Genomic DNA, 20,234 nt, shown 5'->3' with positions numbered 1-20,234 from the left:
ATAAAGTTGGGGGGGATTGTTTTTTTGTTTGCTTGGAGTTGGGCTTTTTAATCAGGATTCTTGCTGCCAAAGCAAACATTGGTACAAAAATTACATGAAAAAGGTAGGAAAAAAAATCCAAACTAATGAGAGCATGAAAGATCTAGTGGTATATCTAAAAAAATGTTATCCTACTCTTTACTGCAGGCTTGTTGCTATAGAGTATTAGGCTTATGCTTTTCCTATATTTCAGTTATGGAATAAGCCGTTTGTCAGGGCCTTGTGGGCCTGACAGAATTACACTAGTAGAAATTCTGTTACTGGTCAAAATAAATACATCTGATATTATCTGGTGTTTGAATAGCTTTATTTTTTACAACTCATGATTTAATATTGTGAAACAAGCATCTGTCATCCTTTATCCAATAAGCGAACTGATATTCTAATACAGTTTTTTCTCTGTTAGTATGTTGTTCTTATGGATGTTCTTCATAAGAAAAAATTATTTTTCTCATTAAAAAAGCTTCTGTAATTTTTATGTGTTTGCTCTGAAATTTTGAAATACCAGAACACTTTCTCTGCGTGGTCAATATCCATTATATCTGGATAGTTTTCTTAAACGCCTGATTTTGTACTGTTGCTTAAACACACATCAAGAAATGCGTGAATCTGCTCTGATTAGAAGTCACTAAAGAATATTAGACTGGCGTCTATTTTTCCTATTCTTTTTAAAACTGAACATCTGAGCCTAACAAATATCATACAGAGAAGTCAGATTGTGTCATATTATCCTGTACTATTATCCTGATCTTCGTACAGTAGTGTAAAACGTTAACTTTACCTAAGTAAAGCCTAAAAGCCTGCAAAGCCCGAGACTAAAGGATCCACCAGAGTTAAAACATACATCGCTTTCACAAAGATTGTAAGCAAATTGGCAGATCAGCTCACTGTGTAAGCCATGAGAGTTGGCTAAATGCAGAGCCATGTGGTACTAACTGTGTTTCACAACTCAGGCTCTGTCTACCCAATATGGAGAAGGAAGTATTTATAAGAGTAGCCTCTTGTCTGGTGAAAACCTTTTCTTTGGATTTCCAGAGCAGCTGTGCAATGTTTTGTGCTTGATAATTACTGTTTATTCCAGCTGGTGGAAATGAATATCTGCAGTTTATCAAAGCACTTTGCTGTAATGGACAGTACCTGGAAGCTTTTATTTATCTAAACTAGTATTTATTTTTTATATATATATATATATATAAACAAAACAAACAACAAAAAAAGCCCTGGCCTTTAAGTATGAACCCTGAACTCTAGAAATGTATCTTTGATCACCTTGTACAGGAAGTCTTTCAACAGGGTGCTTATTGTCTCTCTCTCAGCTATTGATAGCAAATACACCTAAAATCCTTCTCAAAGATCACCAGGAAAGGTCACATAAAATAAGCAGAAATGAGATTTGTCATCATGAGAGATGACATTTTACTTTGCATAGACAAATTACAACTCTGGCTTCATAATCTGCCCGTTCAGAAAAGGGGCTTTATCTTAGCCACTGCCTCTGTTGGATGCTCTTCTGCCAGCGTACTGCAGGGCAGCAAACAGTCTTTAGATAGGTAACACACGAGACTGTTTAGGATTTTACATGTCAAAACAGCTTAGATTCTAGTACCCAGTAGCTAACTAAAGCAGATCCAGAAACACTCATGTCAAAGACTTTCAGAAAGGTGTATTCCTAAAGAGACAATCTGCTGATGTCTCCATCAGACTGTTTCTCCATAGCTGTGGGTAAACCTTCCTTCATTAGTTGGAAGGAGTTGACAGGAATGTAGATGATACTTACAGTGACTTCTAAAATCGTGAAAGGGCCATGTGTTGGTGAGGTAGGCCACCGACCTTGTTCATTTAGAAGAAGCAGAAAAAGTGAAACTAAAGCAAGCAGTCAGAATAGTCAGGTTATGAAAGTAACACAGCGGAAAGTTGAAAACGGAGGGAAAAGTTGTGTTTGATTACTCAGGCCCTTCCAGCATATCAGTTTAGAGCTGGGAGAAAAGATTCTTTTGCACGTTTTTTAAGGCAGTGATGGAGGAGAGAAAGGACATGAAAATTCATAGTATTATTGGATCTTGTGTCAGAATATACTTACATTTAGATGGTTAAAAAATGCAAATGAGTAGTTTTCGGTATTTCCATGCTGTCTCTTACACTCATACTTGCTTATCTGACATAGCATGATATCCAGTCAGTGAAAAAAATGCCATTCCATTTGTAATTTTTGTAAGATCGTCTGAGATTAAGCTATGATTACGTAAACTATGTAATTATTATGGATATGAATTCTATAAATTGTATTTTTTAAATACATTACATGACATTTTCCTCTTAATATTTAAAAAATAACTGGCTTTTTTTTTTTTCAATAGAAAAAACAAAAGAATATTTTGCGGATAGGAATTCAGAGTCTGGGTTCCGTGTTGTGGGGTGATGACATTTGTATCAGTGATACTCCTGAAGATATTAATAGCCTTACAAAATTTATGTACATTCTCCGTGGCCTCCTCAGAAAATCTTTGTCAGCCTGCATCATCACAGTGCCCGCTCACCTTATCCAGGTAGGAATGCTGTCTTTCCTATATTTCATAGCTGACACATCAGTTAGCAAAAATTTAAAGTTTATGGTAAGAAAATAAATGCAATTTTGGACATTTTGCAAACTCCTTTTGTTCAAAGCGCAAAGTTAAAATATAACTTCACTGTAGCGTTTCTGTACTTTTGTGGGACAGTTGTGCTGCAAAATCTACAAAGACCTAAGCATAAAACCATCTTAGATACAGTTATGCCTTGTGTGGGTCTTAGTCTTTTTTGAAAATCTATCAAAATTTCAGAAACTGTAAAAAAGCAAAGAGAATCCTACTAGTAATCTCTTTTTTTTTCTTTCTTTCTTTTTTTTAACAACACCCTACGCACTTTTCCACTGCCTTCAGAACACTGTTTAGAGTTTCAATACAAGACACTTCAGTCCACTGTCTTCATCTGTCATGCTCATTATGATGATGTGTGAACTTGCTTTTAAAGCCAGGAATTGAAAGATACAGGTTTACTCTTTAATTCTAATATCCCCTTGTATTGGGACCAGGAGCAAACCAGTTATGGTATCAGAGTAATTTTCCCAACTGCAAAATCAGAAGCTGCTGACAGCACCTTTCCTGAGAGTATATGGAGACTTAAAGGTACCTGCTGGAAATAAAGTTTTTCAGCAAAAGGAAAAACGTAGCTAGTCTTTTTTACTGCAAGTGGTAAATGTAACTTACAAAAGCAAAATTATTATTCACAATGAACAGAGAACCTATAATTTTAGATATTAATTTGATTTTATTATAGTAAAAAAATAATGGATAAAACCTCATATTATGCAAAATGTTTTCATAGTAGATGAGTTATCATTAGATTAAATCCTGTCTTAGGTAAGTACCTGACTCTCACTTATGTATTGCATTTTGCAAAGGTGTTTGAATACCTGCAAATGTTATTTATCTAGATACCTGATGCACTTACTGCTTCGAAAATAAAGAAACAAACTTGATTTTCTAGTTTTACCATTGCAATCAAAAGTGTATGAATATTCCTTTTGCAGGGCAAACCTCCATCTCCTTACTTAGCTCTTTTTAAATATTAGATGGCAGTTTGCCTTCAAAAAGAAGGACAGTAAAATTTAATGCAATTAATAGAATTTATGAATGTCAAACTAGCATCCTTCTTTTTACATGTTGGAATTATCTGTCCATAATTGGGACATACAATCAGTTTCATTGTACTTTTTTTTATATACTATGTCAATAAAAGGTATGATCATATTTTAGAGAAGTCCAGAAGCGTCGCTAAGAAACAAACTGAAGGATGAAGTTTTTTGTTTGTTGCAAACTTACCTGGAGTTCATTTGGGTTTTGTGTATCCTTCTTTTTACATGTTGGAATTATCTGTCCATAATTGGGACATACAATCAGTTTCATTGTACTTTTTTTTATATACTATGTCAATAAAAGGTATGATCATATTTTAGAGAAGTCCAGAAGCGTCGCTAAGAAACAAACTGAAGGATGAAGTTTTTTGTTTGTTGCAAACTTACCTGGAGTTCATTTGGGTTTTGTGTTTATAAATTCCATATAAATCAATTCCTGTGGAGTTAGGATTGAAATTGTATCTCATTTTTTAAATAACTGATTTTATAATTTTAACAGAATTGTTTTACAATAAGTGCTAGAATATTCCAAATAATAAAAAAAGAAACATTTCCAGAATCTTTGCTTAGCAGCCTTAAACAAATGAGAGCATTAAATTTGTTTTGAAATTGTTAAACTTCATGTATCCTTCTTTAAGCACTAAACTATGGAGAAAACTGTCATTAGGAGGAGCAAAGCTGCTTGAGGGTTCCTTATACCCCACATTACTCAGTTCCCAGAGCCCTGCTGTGTAGTTGTTCCACTCTCCAAGAAGCCTGTTAAAGAGCCCCTGAGAGCATGTGTACAGCCCTCCATGTTAATAGTTAATTGGTGAGGATGGCAAGATGAGAGGACAGCCGAACATGTGGTCTCTCAGGCTCAAGCCGTAGACAGACCTTTAGTTATAATAACAGCAGCTGCTCACATTCTCACAACCCAGCTACTCACTATTCTGTTGCTGAGGTTTCTTGCTGGATTAAAAAAGTAAAGAAAATATTTTTTCTCTCCAAGAGAATAAGAGAGAGGGATTTTTTTTTCCAAGTGCATTTCTGTATATGTATTTCATTTGATCAGAGTAAGTTCTAGCATATGCTTTCTCTGTTGAATCTTAAAGTCAGTACACTGAAGGCATAGAAAATGCACACTATTTTTCTGAAGATGTAGTAAATGCCACATTTATTCCCTGAACTACTGTTTCTGTATTTTCTATGTTATCTTTTGCCTCCCACTGTATTAACGAAAATAAAGAAACAAACTTGATTTTCTAGTTTTACCATTGCAATCAAAAGTGTATGAATATTCCTTTTGCAGGGCAAACCTCCATCTCCTTACTTAGCTCTTTTTAAATATTAGATGGCAGTTTGCCTTCAAAAAGATGGACAGTAAAATTTGATGCAATTAATAGAATTTATGAATGTAAAACTAGCATCCTTCTTTTTACATGTTGGAATTATCTGTCCATAATTGGGACATACAATCAGTTTCATTGTACTTTTTTTTATATACTATGTCAATAAAAGGTATGATCATATTTTAGAGAAGTCCAGAAGCGTCGCTAAGAAACAAACTGAAGGATGAAGTTTTTTGTTTGTTGCAAACTTACCTGGAGTTCATTTGGGTTTTGTGTTTATAAATTCCATATAAATCAATTCCTGTGGAGTTAGGATTGAAATTGTATCTCATTTTTTAAATAACTGATTTTATAATTTTAACAGAATTGTTTTACAATAAGTGCTAGAATATTCCAAATAATAAAAAAAGAAACATTTCCAGAATCTTTGCTTAGCAGCCTTAAACAAATGAGAGCATTAAATTTGTTTTGAAATTGTTAAACTTCATGTATCCTTCTTTAAGCACTAAACTATGGAGAAAACTGTCATTAGGAGGAGCAAAGCTGCTTGAGGGTTCCTTATACCCCACATTACTCAGTTCCCAGAGCCCTGCTGTGTAGTTGTTCCACTCTCCAAGAAGCCTGTTAAAGAGCCCCTGAGAGCATGTGTACAGCCCTCCATGTTAATAGTTAATTGGTGAGGATGGCAAGATGAGAGGACAGCCGAACATGTGGTCTCTCAGGCTCAAGCCGTAGACAGACCTTTAGTTATAATAACAGCAGCTGCTCACATTCTCACAACCCAGCTACTCACTATTCTGTTGCTGAGGTTTCTTGCTGGATTAAAAAAGTAAAGAAAATATTTTTTCTCTCCAAGAGAATAAGAGAGAGGGATTTTTTTTTCCAAGTGCATTTCTGTATATGTATTTCATTTGATCAGAGTAAGTTCTAGCATATGCTTTCTCTGTTGAATCTTAAAGTCAGTACACTGAAGGCATAGAAAATGCACACTATTTTTCTGAAGATGTAGTAAATGCCACATTTATTCCCTGAACTACTGTTTCTGTATTTTCTATGTTATCTTTTGCCTCCCAACTGTATTAATTAGGTGGTCTCCAAGTAAATTCTTCACATTAATAATTTCCATGAAGGTAAATATAAGTTCAAAACCACATTTTAATCAAGGTTTTGTCTTCATAACATATACAGAAAAATAGTTTCATTTTTACCTGCTTTTTCTTGAAAAAATAGATTTTTAGTAGTGACTCATACCATATCTTGTCTCTGTCAGCCCCCAGTGAAGAAGAAATAAAACTCACAATTGGTAGTACTGATTTTCAACATGGACAATGTCTTTCCAACCCAGACTAGTTATAATTTTTATATGTAGTTTATGAATAATGCATATGTATATGGAATATATATATGGAATATATATATAGTTTGAGATTGGTTTCTTTTATATATTTTGCCAAATACTTCGCATGTTGTACTGTGACAGGGAGTTCCACAAATTAAATCTACCTAGTTTCTTTCTCTTTCAATAAGTTTAATTTTGCCTTTACTTTTCATAAATTGTATCTTTGTTCTTGGCTGATGAGACAGTAAGATTATTTTATCTTTTCTGTATTCTGATTATTTTCTATTTTTTCTCATGCTGCCTCCTTAATCTGTTTTTAAAGTCACTTTTCTTTTAATCATATTTTACTTTGTTACAGTAACATAATACAATAATGCTATTATTGTTTGATCACTTTTCCTACATTCTAATGTCTGCTTTGTCTCTTTGATGACTAAAGAACATTAAACAGTGATTTTGTTCTTGATGCTTTTCCCTCTGTGGTACACATCCACCAATGTGGCTCTTTCATTATTCTAGCTATTCATTGTCTTGGATTTAATAACTTTGAATTGCATTTATCCAAAGATGATGCTCATTCACTCAGTTTGGTGACATGTGACATTGTGACATGTGAAGACACCGAATGTCTTCACAGTCTTCTGTAAGGCTATATTTTGGTAAAAGACACAAATTTACAAAAAATCTGGTTGTCTACAGAGTTTTTTCAGAATAATTTAAGGAAATTGTAATCCACTAAAGAACAGAGATTCTTTGTGTTTTATTGATGAAACTTCTAGTGTAGACAGTGCATGAAGAAAAAAGAAGATTCTTTTTCTCAACCACAAAAATAGGAGTACATTATTCTGGAAGAGGATTTCAAGAAAATGACACTAAAAACTTATCCAATTATGAATTTTATTCAGATGATGTGTGACAAGTTTTACTTGATTGATATTTTCTACCGATTGAACATACTCTTATCTTACACTGTCTGTCAGGTAATAAATATTGAGATACTTATGAGTATGATTAAAATAGTTGATGGAAGGTTATTTTTCAAGTCTTTCTACTGCTTCTTGAAAATGCATTGTGCCTATGAAATCTGATGCATTTGAAAAGGGAAAATTACTTCCATTTTTAAAATCTAGCATTGATCAAGGATGGCAGACTGGAGAGGGATTTCATTTGTTGTTACACTTCCCAAATTTAAGGAATATTATAAAAACAAGGACTCTCTGTATGTTGATAATCTGTGTGTTTTAGTACCTAATTTAGAAATAAAAAAACAAACCAAACTTTTTGTGCTACAGAGTGTGACTTAAAGGACTTTAATGTCACTGGTTTATACTTGCAAAAGCCCTAAATTAGAATTTAAAATATTTTCCTATTGTAATTTCTTCTTTTTCTTTAATTACTAGAAATCAATGGTAAGTCCAAAAACACCTTTCCCCCAAAATACTAAATAATGTTCATAATTCTGTTCTTCTGAATTTTGTATCACTTAAGTAGTATTTTTTTGAGTAGATTATTATTTTCACTGGGAGAAAGCGTAACACTTTTATTAAAGCCATTCTTTATTTTGAACTGGAGGATTACTGGTAAGGACTAACAACCATATTAGTCAGCATGTACCAAGGGAAATTAATTGACTAATGAAAAGTCAGTATGAATAAGTCTTGTTACAGAACCTGTCCTCAGAGTCTGAAGTTCTGTTTAGCAAGGTATTTTCATTATTTCATCCAGTATGTTAAAAAATTAATTTCCTACAAAATAAATGTTTTGATGCTTTGAATTCACTGAAGTGCATAAGTTACTATAGATTTCAGTGTAGAAAAATTCAGAAACAAACCTTTTCACATCCATAGCCTTTTGTGTTCACACTAAGTAATTTAGCAGCTAAACTCGAAGTCAGGTAATAGAGTGCTTTAGAATCCATTGCTAATATCGGATTATAAGATGTGAGCTCCTATAGCTTGTGAATTTCTCACAGTTTGAAATCTTTATTCCTATGATGAGAGCTAAGAGTGATTGCCTGCCTTAGAACTCTAACTTCTGAGAGTTCACAAGTGTGAAATGCTGAATAACCTTCAAATGTATTTGATGAGGTAGCCGCTGCACACAAATTTGTATTGAGATCAAATGTCATGTAGTTTCTATATCATAGTTAAGCAAGCTTTTGAAATTCTCTGCAAAATAGAAACTATGAATATGAAATGGTCTTTATATTTTTCAGTATTTGGGGTTTTTTACTTGCTTTTTAATGTTGCATGTTGGTTTTTGTTGTATGTGAGAAATACAGTTTAACAACCATACAAAGAAATATTGAGAGTCATGAGTTTATGACAGGTATTCTTGGGTTATCCACATAGTTTTGTGATATGAATATTCTGGTTTGGATATTCTAGACATTCATAAAAGCATCTTTAAAATGATGATCGAGTAGGAAGCTCAGAGAAGTATATAATTCAAAATTTAAATTGTGGGACAGTAAGTAATGTTGTTTTCAATTTCTATTATTGTTGATAGTATTTGCTAATCAAATTGCAGAAGAAATAGAAATAATTTGTTGTTACATAAAATAAGTTTATGGTTGCCAACAGGCTGTATTCTAGCTCTACCACTTCTGATTTGGTAACAACTACCCATTTCAAAAACAAATACAATATACATCTGAAGCATGTTTTTGTACCCACATGTTAATTGTCTTTTAACTGACAGCTATATTATGATGAACAGTCACACTGTATGTTAAAATTGCATGCCTAAAACAGACTTCTTATTTTAAGAAATTTTACTTTTGAGAAGGACGCTATATACACATCCTTATCACCATCTCATCAACACACCGTCTTTTAATCAAAAAAATCACTTTTCCAAAATGAGTATGTTAAACTTTAAAAGTTAATGAGTATACACAACATTGCAATTTTATTTTGCATTTCATGTATATAATCTGAAAATACACCTATGAAAACTTTAAAAAATTAGGTAAGATTTAGAAATAAATCTTTCAACTGCAATATTAGACCTAAACAGTTAAATATCCCATCACAGTATGGAGATAGTCATCTGTTCAAGCATATGGAATCTTTTGGCTACTGGACTAAGTAGTTAATATAATGCCCAGTGTCCAGACATGGACACAACTGTTATGGAAGCAGAAGGGAAGAGGCGCATGTATTGAGCCCATTTGGACGCTGATAAGTAAAGATTAAAGAATGACTTTAAATAATGCAGGACAAAGTAGTTATCTGCTTTAAGCAAGTAATTCTGTTAGAAAATGGAAGGTAGTATTGTTTTTCTGAAGCAATACTATTTTTTTCGCATAAGTAGAAGTACAAGTTCTTGAAAAAAATGCCCTGTGAATCTAGCTTTAAATATGGGTTTTATCTGTTGTCTGTTGTATTTCAGAACAAAGAACAATAATTTTGTGTAAAACTATTTTATATTTAAATTATTGCATAAGTATTTCCCATCTGAAATTATTTTCAAATAACTGAATATTGAATTTCTGTGCAGTGTTTGCTTAGAAACATTTTTATATGAACTTTTGGTTTAGTTTAAAAACCTTGAAATTTCAGAATCTAATTTTACATCTTTTTGTTTAGACCTGCTCTATTAATTACAATATAGTCATAATAAAAAGGAATACTGCATCTTTAATGATGTTTTTGTGCCTGTGTAGTTAAGCTTTAATGCTAGGGAAAAAAAAAGATTAAATTAGCCTTGTAACCTCTTTCTCTTCCAGACTGATGATGGAAAATAAAAGCTCTTAGCTACCGAATGTAACACTTAGAATTAATATTTAATTAGACCAGCAAATTGTACACCGTGGCTGAAAGCTTCCAAAGAGTTGTTAGTGCCACAATTGACCTACAAGTTTAATAATAACTCACTTCTAGGAGCAAGTGCCAGTTCAGCATAGTGGAGCCACTGTAAGAAAGTCCTGTGAGATTAAAATCAGCAAACCAAATGGCAGGCGAGGATTCCTGGGATGGAGCCTTCTGGAAAGCTGGGAGCTGGAGTAGCTTTTCAGCCAGGATTCAGATGAGAACAGTGGGCAAAAAAAGCTGATCCCTCCTGTTCTGGGAGCTTCTGGTTGTAGGCCAAAATCCTAGAACAGATTTTTTCTAAATGTTCTTACTGCAGCTATTAATTTATATCACAAATCAAGTAATGAATGACTTATCTTCATCTTTTAATTAAGTTTTAATACAAACATTATCGCTGAATTCTCTGGTCATGAATTTTACTCATGGAAGAATGGCACTTTTTTGGTATGGCATGTAATTTAGTGTGTTTGTGTTGCAGAATGTTTCATTTCATAGTATCTTACTGCTACATAAAAGGGTTCTTGTTATAACATGATATGATGAGCAATTTATTGTAATATTATGAAATATGTAAATTAAATAGGAAATGTGTATACATTGTAAAATAGAATATTTTGAAGGTTAAATAGCTTAATCTTGCCTTTCATTTTATGAACAATTAAAATATAAAGCCAGTAACTCTACCATTAGATATCCATCTGAGCCTTAATTCTATGGCAAATTATTCTAGTGAAATAGGGCACCATAAGTTCAAAAACGTGCACACACACAGCAACAGACTGAGGAAGGAACATTCTGCATTATTTATTGGCTAGATCCTAAATAATTAAAGAAATGCCTACTCATTAGTTAAAAATTAAAGCAGGTGAGAACCTTGCCAGCAGAGGGAGCAGTCATGTCTTTCCTTAGGTTCCCATCGTTTCCAGCCTACCCATCATTTCCACCCTACCTCTTCTTATTGCCCAGCCAGTTTCCCATCTGGACCTAGCTCTGCCAGCCTGCTCCTGATGACAGCCTATAATTTTATACTGAATAAGGGATTAGTTTTTTAAATGATTTTATATTTCAGAATCTTGCCACTTGATTACCAACATCAGTTAGATGTTCTTTTTGATATTTGTGTACTATTAATTGAAATAATAGTGGAGGATCTTTTTGGTCACCTGTGAATAAAATGCGATTCACTGTTTAAAGAACTGAAGTTGCAGCAATAGTTAGCCTTTCTGAATTGGTAAGCAAACTGCAATGACATTTTTTTCAGGCAAAATGGCAACAAAAGGAACTCCTAAACCTATTTCTTATAATGAATAATTCCTAATGGAATCATAGGATTTTAGTTAAGCCAGTTGGTCTCAAATACATTAATTTCAGCAGTTTTGTTATGGCTCTTTTGTAATACGACTCTCATTCTTTCAGTGTACTTTTGCATCTGTATTTTATACTATGCTTGACCAACTTGTAGCATTGAATATTTATGTGCTTAATTTTGTAAACAAATCTGTTCAAATGGTCATTTCATTTTTGTGATAATTAAAGACAAATAATACCATGCAGTTTTCCGTATATATGCTTTTATAACAGTGAGACAGTCTCATCAATAAGGACCAGATAGTGTTCAGGGGAGATGCTGGGCTCATCTCAGCCCAGATCTTATACTAATTTCTTCCCAGCTCCTCACCCTTCACTTCAGAAGGGCTCTATCAGGCTTATTTCATCTACCCACTGCAGCAGGACTTATGCAAGAGCCCTGCACCCCAGAACCATTCATAGTCACATGCAGCCTGTGCTTTCAGCTACTGAATGCTAAGGAAATAGTCGGAAGAGAAAAGCACTGAACAGGGATTCAGCTCAAAAAGTGTCACCCGTTAATACCCTGTACATCTGTCACCTCTTTCAGCCAGATAATAATGGGATTTTCGGCACCCAGCTTTCTGGGCTTTGACTCCCACATCATCTTCATGATACCACCAAATAGTTTCCTGGTACCCCAAAGCCATAGATGCAGCCTCCTAAACCAAACCTCAAATAGAGGGGGGTAGACAAGGCTTCAACGAAAGGCTGAGTTTGGTTCCCAGCTCACTGTTCACTGGCTTGTGACTTCGAACAATTCACATGACATCTTTGTGCTTGTTACATGACTTGTAAATGAGGAATGCAACACTTGCCTGTCTTTTGTAAAGTATTTGGAGATCAACAGATGGAAAGTTTGATTTAAACTACGTAGTCTTTGTTCTCACTTTCATTTTTGTAGGCCTCAGCAGCAACTGTTACTGACCTGCTTGTTTTATCTATATTGAGTCATCACTCATATCACTGTTGGCCTTTAGGTCTTCCCTCCAATGGCAAAACAGACATACTTTTTATTTTGTAGGGTGCCAAGGTTTGCTGGCATTAGATTCTTTTATAGCTCAAGTAATAGGCAAGTCCAGGCCATCCATCTTCAGTGAAGATCCAAAGATTTTTTTTTTAGTGTGTGATATTTAGTTTTTATTTCCTGGCTGATTATTTTTCCTGAAAATTTATCCAGAATTTTTTAATTGGATACTGTGTCATCCACCTTCATCTGATATATTTGATAATAACATTGCAGAGTTCCCATAACAGTGACAGTGTTTTAGGTGTAAGATAAGGAAACCATGGCTCAAATGTTTTGAATTTTTAAGAAACAAAAATACTAGTTCTAACTAGTTTCACAGTTGAAAGACTCTTGAGTTTATATAGACTATCAGGACAAACATTATTAAAAGCAACTTTAAGAGAACAACCAAAATCTGGAATTAATATATCGTGTAACATATTGGCCAACAGATGCTTTGTTACTCCCTTCCCATTTTTATGAGTGCGTTGCATGTAATTACCTGCTCACGTCTTCGCTACTTGTCCTTTCTTTGCCTCTGTAACTTGCATAAAATTATTCAAAGATACTATTCATTGCTTGAAATTAGTTAATGTAATACAGTGTACGTATAAACAAATCAACCAAAATCAGTGCTTCTGTGATTTCAGCCATGTGAACAGATATTTATACTTAAGTTCTATTATAGTCAGTAAGGTTCCTCAGAGGTAAAAGAAGATGCCTAATCAGTCAGAATCCCTAAATGCGGATTTCTCATCACTGAAGGCATTGTAGCTTGTAGAAAATCCTTGAAGTATATTTCTAGGCTATCTGTTTTCCAGCAAAGACATCATGCTTGTATTCAGTTTTCTTGAGATACTGATACAGATTTCTACATACCAAAATTTTTTAATATACTGTTGCTCGTCTTATATTCCAGTGGTCTGAGTGAGCATTCATTTTAGAGCCAAAATTCAGAGTTCATTTAGTAGATTTGGTGTGTGCAGGCACTGACAACAGTGCTAATCAACTTGGAGTTAGAATAAGTATAGAATTTTATACTTTACAGTCTTTGTTAATTACTGATACAACACTTTTTGGCAGAGCAGTTATTAATCTTTTATTTCCGGGATTTGTGAATAATAAAAAAGTGCACAAACTGTATCTCCCTATAAAACTAGTACAAGGGCCTAATACCTAACTTCTTTTACCCAAATAAAACGTATGGGTAATTCTGTGATTTTCTGAGCAGTAATTATTAACAAATGGTGATAAATATTTAAGCCGTTTCTTAATATTAATAATTTATCTTTTCAATTTAAAACCCTTTGGAGATTAAGTAGTAATGACAAGTGGTAAATATTTGTATATTGTGAAGTCATTACCACATCATTGCGTGATAATCTCTCAGAAAATATCAAGAATTATTTCATCTATTGAATATCCAGCCAGTGTTTCATTATAGTCCAATGTGGCTGCCATTGTTATAGTACTAAGCTTACTTCAGCTTTATGACAGAATGTAACAGAAACAAAAAAAGGCACAACCAATTTTTGAGCTTTTTTTGAAAATTCATGCACCAAAATTTGCTTCAATTTCATAAGGTTCGTATTACCTTGCATGAACTTGCTTGCTTGCTGTTTATTAATGAGACCTTCTTTCAAATGAAGTGTCAGAATTACTGGACTCACCTGTTGGTAACAACACAAATTGTTGCCTTCAATTACAGTTTTTCCTAGACTTGGGGGGAGTATCTGAATTCATCTTTAAATTCTGTGCTGTCATACGGAATGTATGCAACTCACCGTTTAAACTGGGTTTTGGCCCTGTGCTAGCAGTTGTTTGTAAGTAGTTTTTTAGGTAATGAAACCCATTTTAGGATTCAATGTATTAACTCTAATTAAATGTTTTAAAATAAAATCAGTGTTGGGATTAGATTACCAGAATGTAAAGGTACAGAAGTCAAATATAGCCCTCTACCAAAATACAGGCCTAATGTCTCTTTGAAAAGAGACATAGTCCTAAAATACCTTATTTTCAATTCAATATATAAATCAGTATTAAAATTATGTTAATGTATTGACCGGAATACAAATGTAAATATACGAAGTGCATGTGATTCAGGAGCTTAATGTATTTATACAGGTGCTAGTTGGATCTCATTGTAGATCTCTAACATGAGTCTTACTTTCCTTTTAAATTTTGAGATTTTTTATATGTACTATGTAGAAAAGTTGAAGCTGTTCTAAGAAAATTTTCCATTCTTTTACTTTTCTTTACTTAATGCAGCTCAAACACTGAGAATTTAAATATTTTTATTATGTAAATTTTGTGAGGTTTTTAATTTCTTTAGGAACTGACAACATAAAAATGGGAGGACATATCTCTGGGTGTTAGAAAAAAATTGACAGGAAATCAGAGGAGAACTAGAAATTAGAGCAGAGTAGAAAAGACGGATTTTTTTCCTAATATGGAATCCAGATGAACCAAGATTGATTTGATTAATAGTAGTAATGATAAAATTGCGGTACATTAAGAACTCAATCCAGTCGAAACACACAGTATTAATTTCAGTATGTAAGTTTGAGCATACAGGCTATACATATATTTGTGTTGGTAGAATACCATGCTTTATATTCAGACACAGAAGATTATACATTTTGAACTGCTTTATTTGTAAACAAATATTTTTAAACATGCACAAATAATTACTCAAAGCTATGTAGATTCTGCAAATAAATTAGTAGGACAAAGCAATCTTTTTCCATAATTGCCCTTCCCAAAAGCTGGTTAAACACATATGTATAGTTCCCTTTTATATATCCAACTAGCTACATGGATTTTCTTGAGCTGTTGTTTTGAAAGTACACTTTGGTTAAGACCAAATATTGCAAATTTGCGCTTAAAAGAAAATGTCTGTCTAAAACACTGAGCACAAAGTAAGATATAGAATGGTTGCCCAGCCCAGCCTGCACAACAGGGTTGCTACCATGTTGTTAGAATAATTACATTTTGGCTGAACTAACTAATTTAGAAAAACTGCAGTACATCTAGCAAGACTGAAAACTTTCCAGGACTGGGTTGGTTTTTTTTTTTATTATTTTTTAGTGTAATTTAAAACAATACCTCTTCTAGCTGCCAACAAACTCTTTCCCTGAATCTCCCCATTCCTGGCTTCCCTCCTAACCATGTCCTGGCTCACCTCCAGAGCTGCCAAGTTTATGCCAGAAGCAGGAGGTAGATTTGTATGGGGCTAGAGGAAGATCTGGAGCTGTGTTAAATTTTCAAGCCCAGATGGGGCAACATGATTTGTGTGTTTATGTCAGTATGCCATACATCACAACTATCTGTGTGCTGACGTCAGCTTTGATTGGACATTAATGTGCTGAACACTGCAAACTAGAAAATACATGATAGATACAGATCTATGGCAACAGTGCCACATAAGCAAATGTCTGTTTGGTGTGGCGATTCACTGTGCAAAATATTTCCCAAGATACACTGCATTAAGCCAGGAGAATATTTTGACACACTTTAAAAACAGAAACAAAATCAACATGGGCAAAGAGACTACAATTTAAGAAAGCAAACCTGTTCAGAAGAAGAGCTGAAACCAACATATTGATGTATGTATCATTAGGCAAATATTGAATTGCTATCCCGCACTTTAATCTTCCCAGAATTAAGACCAAATAGGAAAGATGCTATTCTTATGATTTGCAGGACTGTTAATGATGAAGATACCTTGCTGATGGTTGAGCATCTCTCTGTCCACAGCTTTTGTAACCCATTGTTATCAAAACCAGCAAGCAAAAACATTAATGGACAGCAAACATTTTTTCAAATGATAGATTATTTTTTCTATACCAAGAGTTTAGATTAGCTTCCAGAAATCATCACTGTTTCTTTATGTATGTAACAATTTTGTATTTCTTGCTTATACAAATAACATCTAGCAGCCTGCTGAAGAACTGGCAAAATACGGTAATTTCTGGTCTGTGGATTTATAGAGGTCACTGGCTACTTCAGATTTATATTTATACCATATTTATGTGATTGCCCCCGTACAATAATGTGACCAAAAGTTTCCATTAAAATACAGTAAACTGTCTGTCTCTTCCTAGAAGAGGAAATAATTTGCATGTCAGCTTTAATATTTCAGGGGTGGATATAATAACAAAGTTTAGGGATTGATGTGTAGGCAGTGTTCTTTTACCTCAGATCACTTACGTTATTCCTCAGAAAGGAAATTCTGTAGTATAATGCTATTTTATCATTATCCATCATTAGACTTTGTAGGTAAAATTGAAGTTCCCTGATTCCATGGGGATAGATCGTTTTGGCCTGTGCACAAGTAGCGGCTTTGAAAAGAGACCAGTCCCCAGGATTTAATGCCATCTGGCCCAGAAGGTGGGGAAGGGAGGGGGTGTAAAGGTACCATGGGATCGGTGGATTTAGGCCTTGTAACCTGAGCAGATTGGGCTGTGCAGGACAGGCCCCAAGTCCTGCTTTATGTAGTGGTCAAAAAACAGAAGGCAAATTATTCTTTGATGGGGGTAGGAAATGTTCACCTTTCACGTCTGCTTCGTAGGCTTCTCTGTGGCTAGGAAATATGCTGTTATTGAAATGTGGGTTCATGAAAGCAATTGGTGTATTGATAACCATTTTAATAAACCTGTATGTCAGTACAATGCATAGACTTTTCTAAAATATCTAGGGATGTTTCCCTTCTCTCTGCTCCTAATTACTTTATAAATCATTATTATCAAATAGTTTACCAGTATTTAAATTGACATTTCATAAGTGTCAGTCGTATAGTTTATGAAAGAAGTGCAGAATGTACAAAATGTTTTACAATTAATAAAAAATACAAAACTATAACTTGGAGCTACAGAGCTAATTCTTCATACTTGGAATGGGTATTTTGAGGTGATTGGTCTTGGTACCCCTGAAGGTATGGTGGGTGTAGCGCCTACAGCCATGAAGAACAAGAGTATATCAGCTGTCCAGGCAGCTTTAAGATTAACTATTTCTTATCTTAAAGAAATATTTTGCTTTTTAGCACAGATTTGTCTCTTTTTTTTGCTCATTAAATACTGACATCATTAAAGCATTTAAGAACATTTTATCCTGAATTACCTCTGAAGATCTCTGTTGTGACCTTTGAATGCTGCTTTCTGCTATATAAAAGTAAGTCAAGAAAACTATGCAGAAAATAGCTTATTTAAGGCACATGACAGTACATTGTTGCACAAGACATAAGGCATCACTTATAAATCACAAATATATTGAGAAATGGTAATGCAACTTGAAGCTTTTGATTCATATGTTGCGTAGAGAGAAACTTTTAGAAAGAAAAATACTGGAGAAAATGCTTTGGTTTTCCATGTTGTTTGACTGATGACGAAAATGAATAGTTGTGTGGGTTGTGCTTGTTCAAAATATTAGAGATGTATTAAAAACCAAGGTTTTCAGAGCACATACAAAAGCTGGGCATCTGACTCATAGTAGAAGTCAATGAGAGGTGCTTAACTGCCACATAGCTTGTAAATATTTCTGATGTGAGCAAATGTTTATGTTATGAAGATTTACGAAATATGAACTTAGTACTGAGTTAGCTCTTTTATGGTTTCTGCTTGTCACATGTATGTTTTCTTTAGACAGAAATTTCAAGTCTTTTTTTTTTTTTTAAAGAAGAAAGCCCTCTAATGTAATTTCTAAGTATTGATGACCTATTTTTCCCCCACAGTTTGTCATTGAGAAGACCAAGGCTTACTCTATGAACATTAATTACCTTTTTCATCACATAGGATGTGTATTTTGTTTCCATGTCTTACAGAATAAAGCAATTATGGAACGTGTAACAAACTTGTCAGATATGGTAGTTGGTCTTGAATCATTTATTGGGTCTGAGAGAGAAACCAATCCGTTATACAAGGATTACCACGGTAAGTTCCATCTTTAGCAATGCAAAAAGTCTGCCCCGAGTGTTTCTAGGGCACTTAGCGGCTTACCCTCCAATTGGGTATCTGCTATAAAGTAACATTTGATTTCATTTTAGAATATACCTCTTAAATGTTTCTCCTTGCTAACCGGTCTTGAGTTAGGAGAATTTTCAGTAAAGTGCATTAAGGCTGCAAAGGAAACATGGCAACTCCTTGCATGTTGTCAAGCCGTATTACTGAGGCATGGCTCAATCAGATGTACATCTCAACAGGCAGGCTTTGGGGAATTCACATGCAGAGGAGGCTTGGCAATCATCTGACCAGCGAGCTGAACTTGTCATGAAATCAATACTTTTGATCTGCCAAGTTTTAAATAGAGAACACGGAAAAACATATATTATATTAAGGTGAATAAACTGCTAAAGGATGTGCTATATAAACTTTATCTAAGAATAACGTTCTATTTTTCAGCTTTAAGTTACAGCACTTACACATTTAAAGAAATGAATGTGGATATGTGTGGCATATAAAATATGAAACTATTTTTAGTAAAAAGTCATGTAGCCTTTCAAATGATTTATCTTCGAAATGTGTAATGGTGTTTAATCTTGCATTTTGTTTCCCAAAGATTTTGTTAGCTGTTGCAGCAGAACTATTTAAATTTTAAAAGGTTAGAGTAGAAGTTATGCATAGCCAAAGCAGCGAATAACAAACAGTTTTAGCTAATCTGGAGCGGTGCTCTGAGTGTGCATAAATTACAGCTATTATTATTGTGATACTACTGTAGTTCCATGGAAACCTTTAGCTGAAAGTAAACTGCTTATCCGAAACCTGCTGTAAACATGTGAGAATGTGGCAGTGTTTTCCATAGCAGAATATATAGAAAAAGAAGCAAAGATGGTGTTGAGACACCACTGTGTGTATGCAAGCTGTAACTAATAAATCAGAGAAAAATCTTTTTGACTATGAAAATAGTGCACATTTCATGATCTGAAAAAAGGTGAATGAAAAAGAAACCGTGAACAAAAGCTGGAATAATTTGCCTAATTATTTTTCCAACTATATAATCATGATGTGGCATTTGTTTATGCTAACATAATTCTGTCAATTTGATACTCCTTTTCTCAGTACTGAAGAGATCCTTTAAGACAATGTGTGTTTTAGCAGTTATTTCCTGGTTTCCTGTAAATATGTATGCTAAATCATTTTTGGTACTACTTAATAAAAATTATACACCAATATACATAGCTTTGGAGGTTTAGGCAATCTTAATTTAACATTCTAAAAATAGGAATTTTAACAGTTTTAACTTTGTGGATTCTTTTTGCTTAAGAATGTGTTTTAAGAGGATTTATTTACTGAGATGATGGAAGATTTTGACATTACTCAGGAGAAGTTTGATTAAATTATTGCATTATTTAATGAATCCTGCATTAATAATTTTATTAAGCTGCCTGCAAATTTAAGTGGTTGAAAAGTCAATAAAATAACTTAAGAATTATATAGACGATCCCTAAATAAAATTTTTAGAATACTGTTTATAAGCAACCCTGTGTTACACCTGCTGTTCCTATATATAATAATTCTATTTTGAACTCAAAAGCCAAACAAATAATTCTTATATGTCACCGGACTGGGGGCAGGGGTAGAAAGTTTCAAAGTGTAAAAATATTTTTCTAATATTATTGAGAATTTTTGTAATTAGTACCCATAAAAATTATGCTTTTTAAAGTATTTCAATTTTAGGAAACTTTCTT

General features: G+C 33.8%; 1 protein-coding gene across 1 annotated transcript in view; it reads left to right on the top strand.

The window, feature by feature from the left end:
* ELP4 (elongator acetyltransferase complex subunit 4) overlaps positions 1–20,234 on the top strand; it is a gene marked incomplete at its 5' end in the record, with an annotated part of 161,306 nt that overhangs the window by 55,895 nt on the left and 85,177 nt on the right. Inside the window, 2 exons of the mRNA XM_009288918.2 lie at positions 2,397–2,585; positions 18,372–18,480. Of these exons, the coding sequence (XP_009287193.1) occupies positions 2,397–2,585; positions 18,372–18,480 (298 nt within the window). The remainder of the gene's footprint in view (positions 1–2,396; positions 2,586–18,371; positions 18,481–20,234) is intronic.

This window comes from Aptenodytes forsteri, unplaced genomic scaffold (assembly GCF_000699145.1).
Source record: "Aptenodytes forsteri isolate BGI_AS27 unplaced genomic scaffold, ASM69914v1 Scaffold8, whole genome shotgun sequence".
In the NCBI taxonomy this organism is placed as follows: domain Eukaryota; kingdom Metazoa; phylum Chordata; class Aves; order Sphenisciformes; family Spheniscidae; genus Aptenodytes; species Aptenodytes forsteri.
Note: the sequence above shows the minus strand (reverse complement) of the source record. Positions and strands in the feature narration are given on the sequence as shown.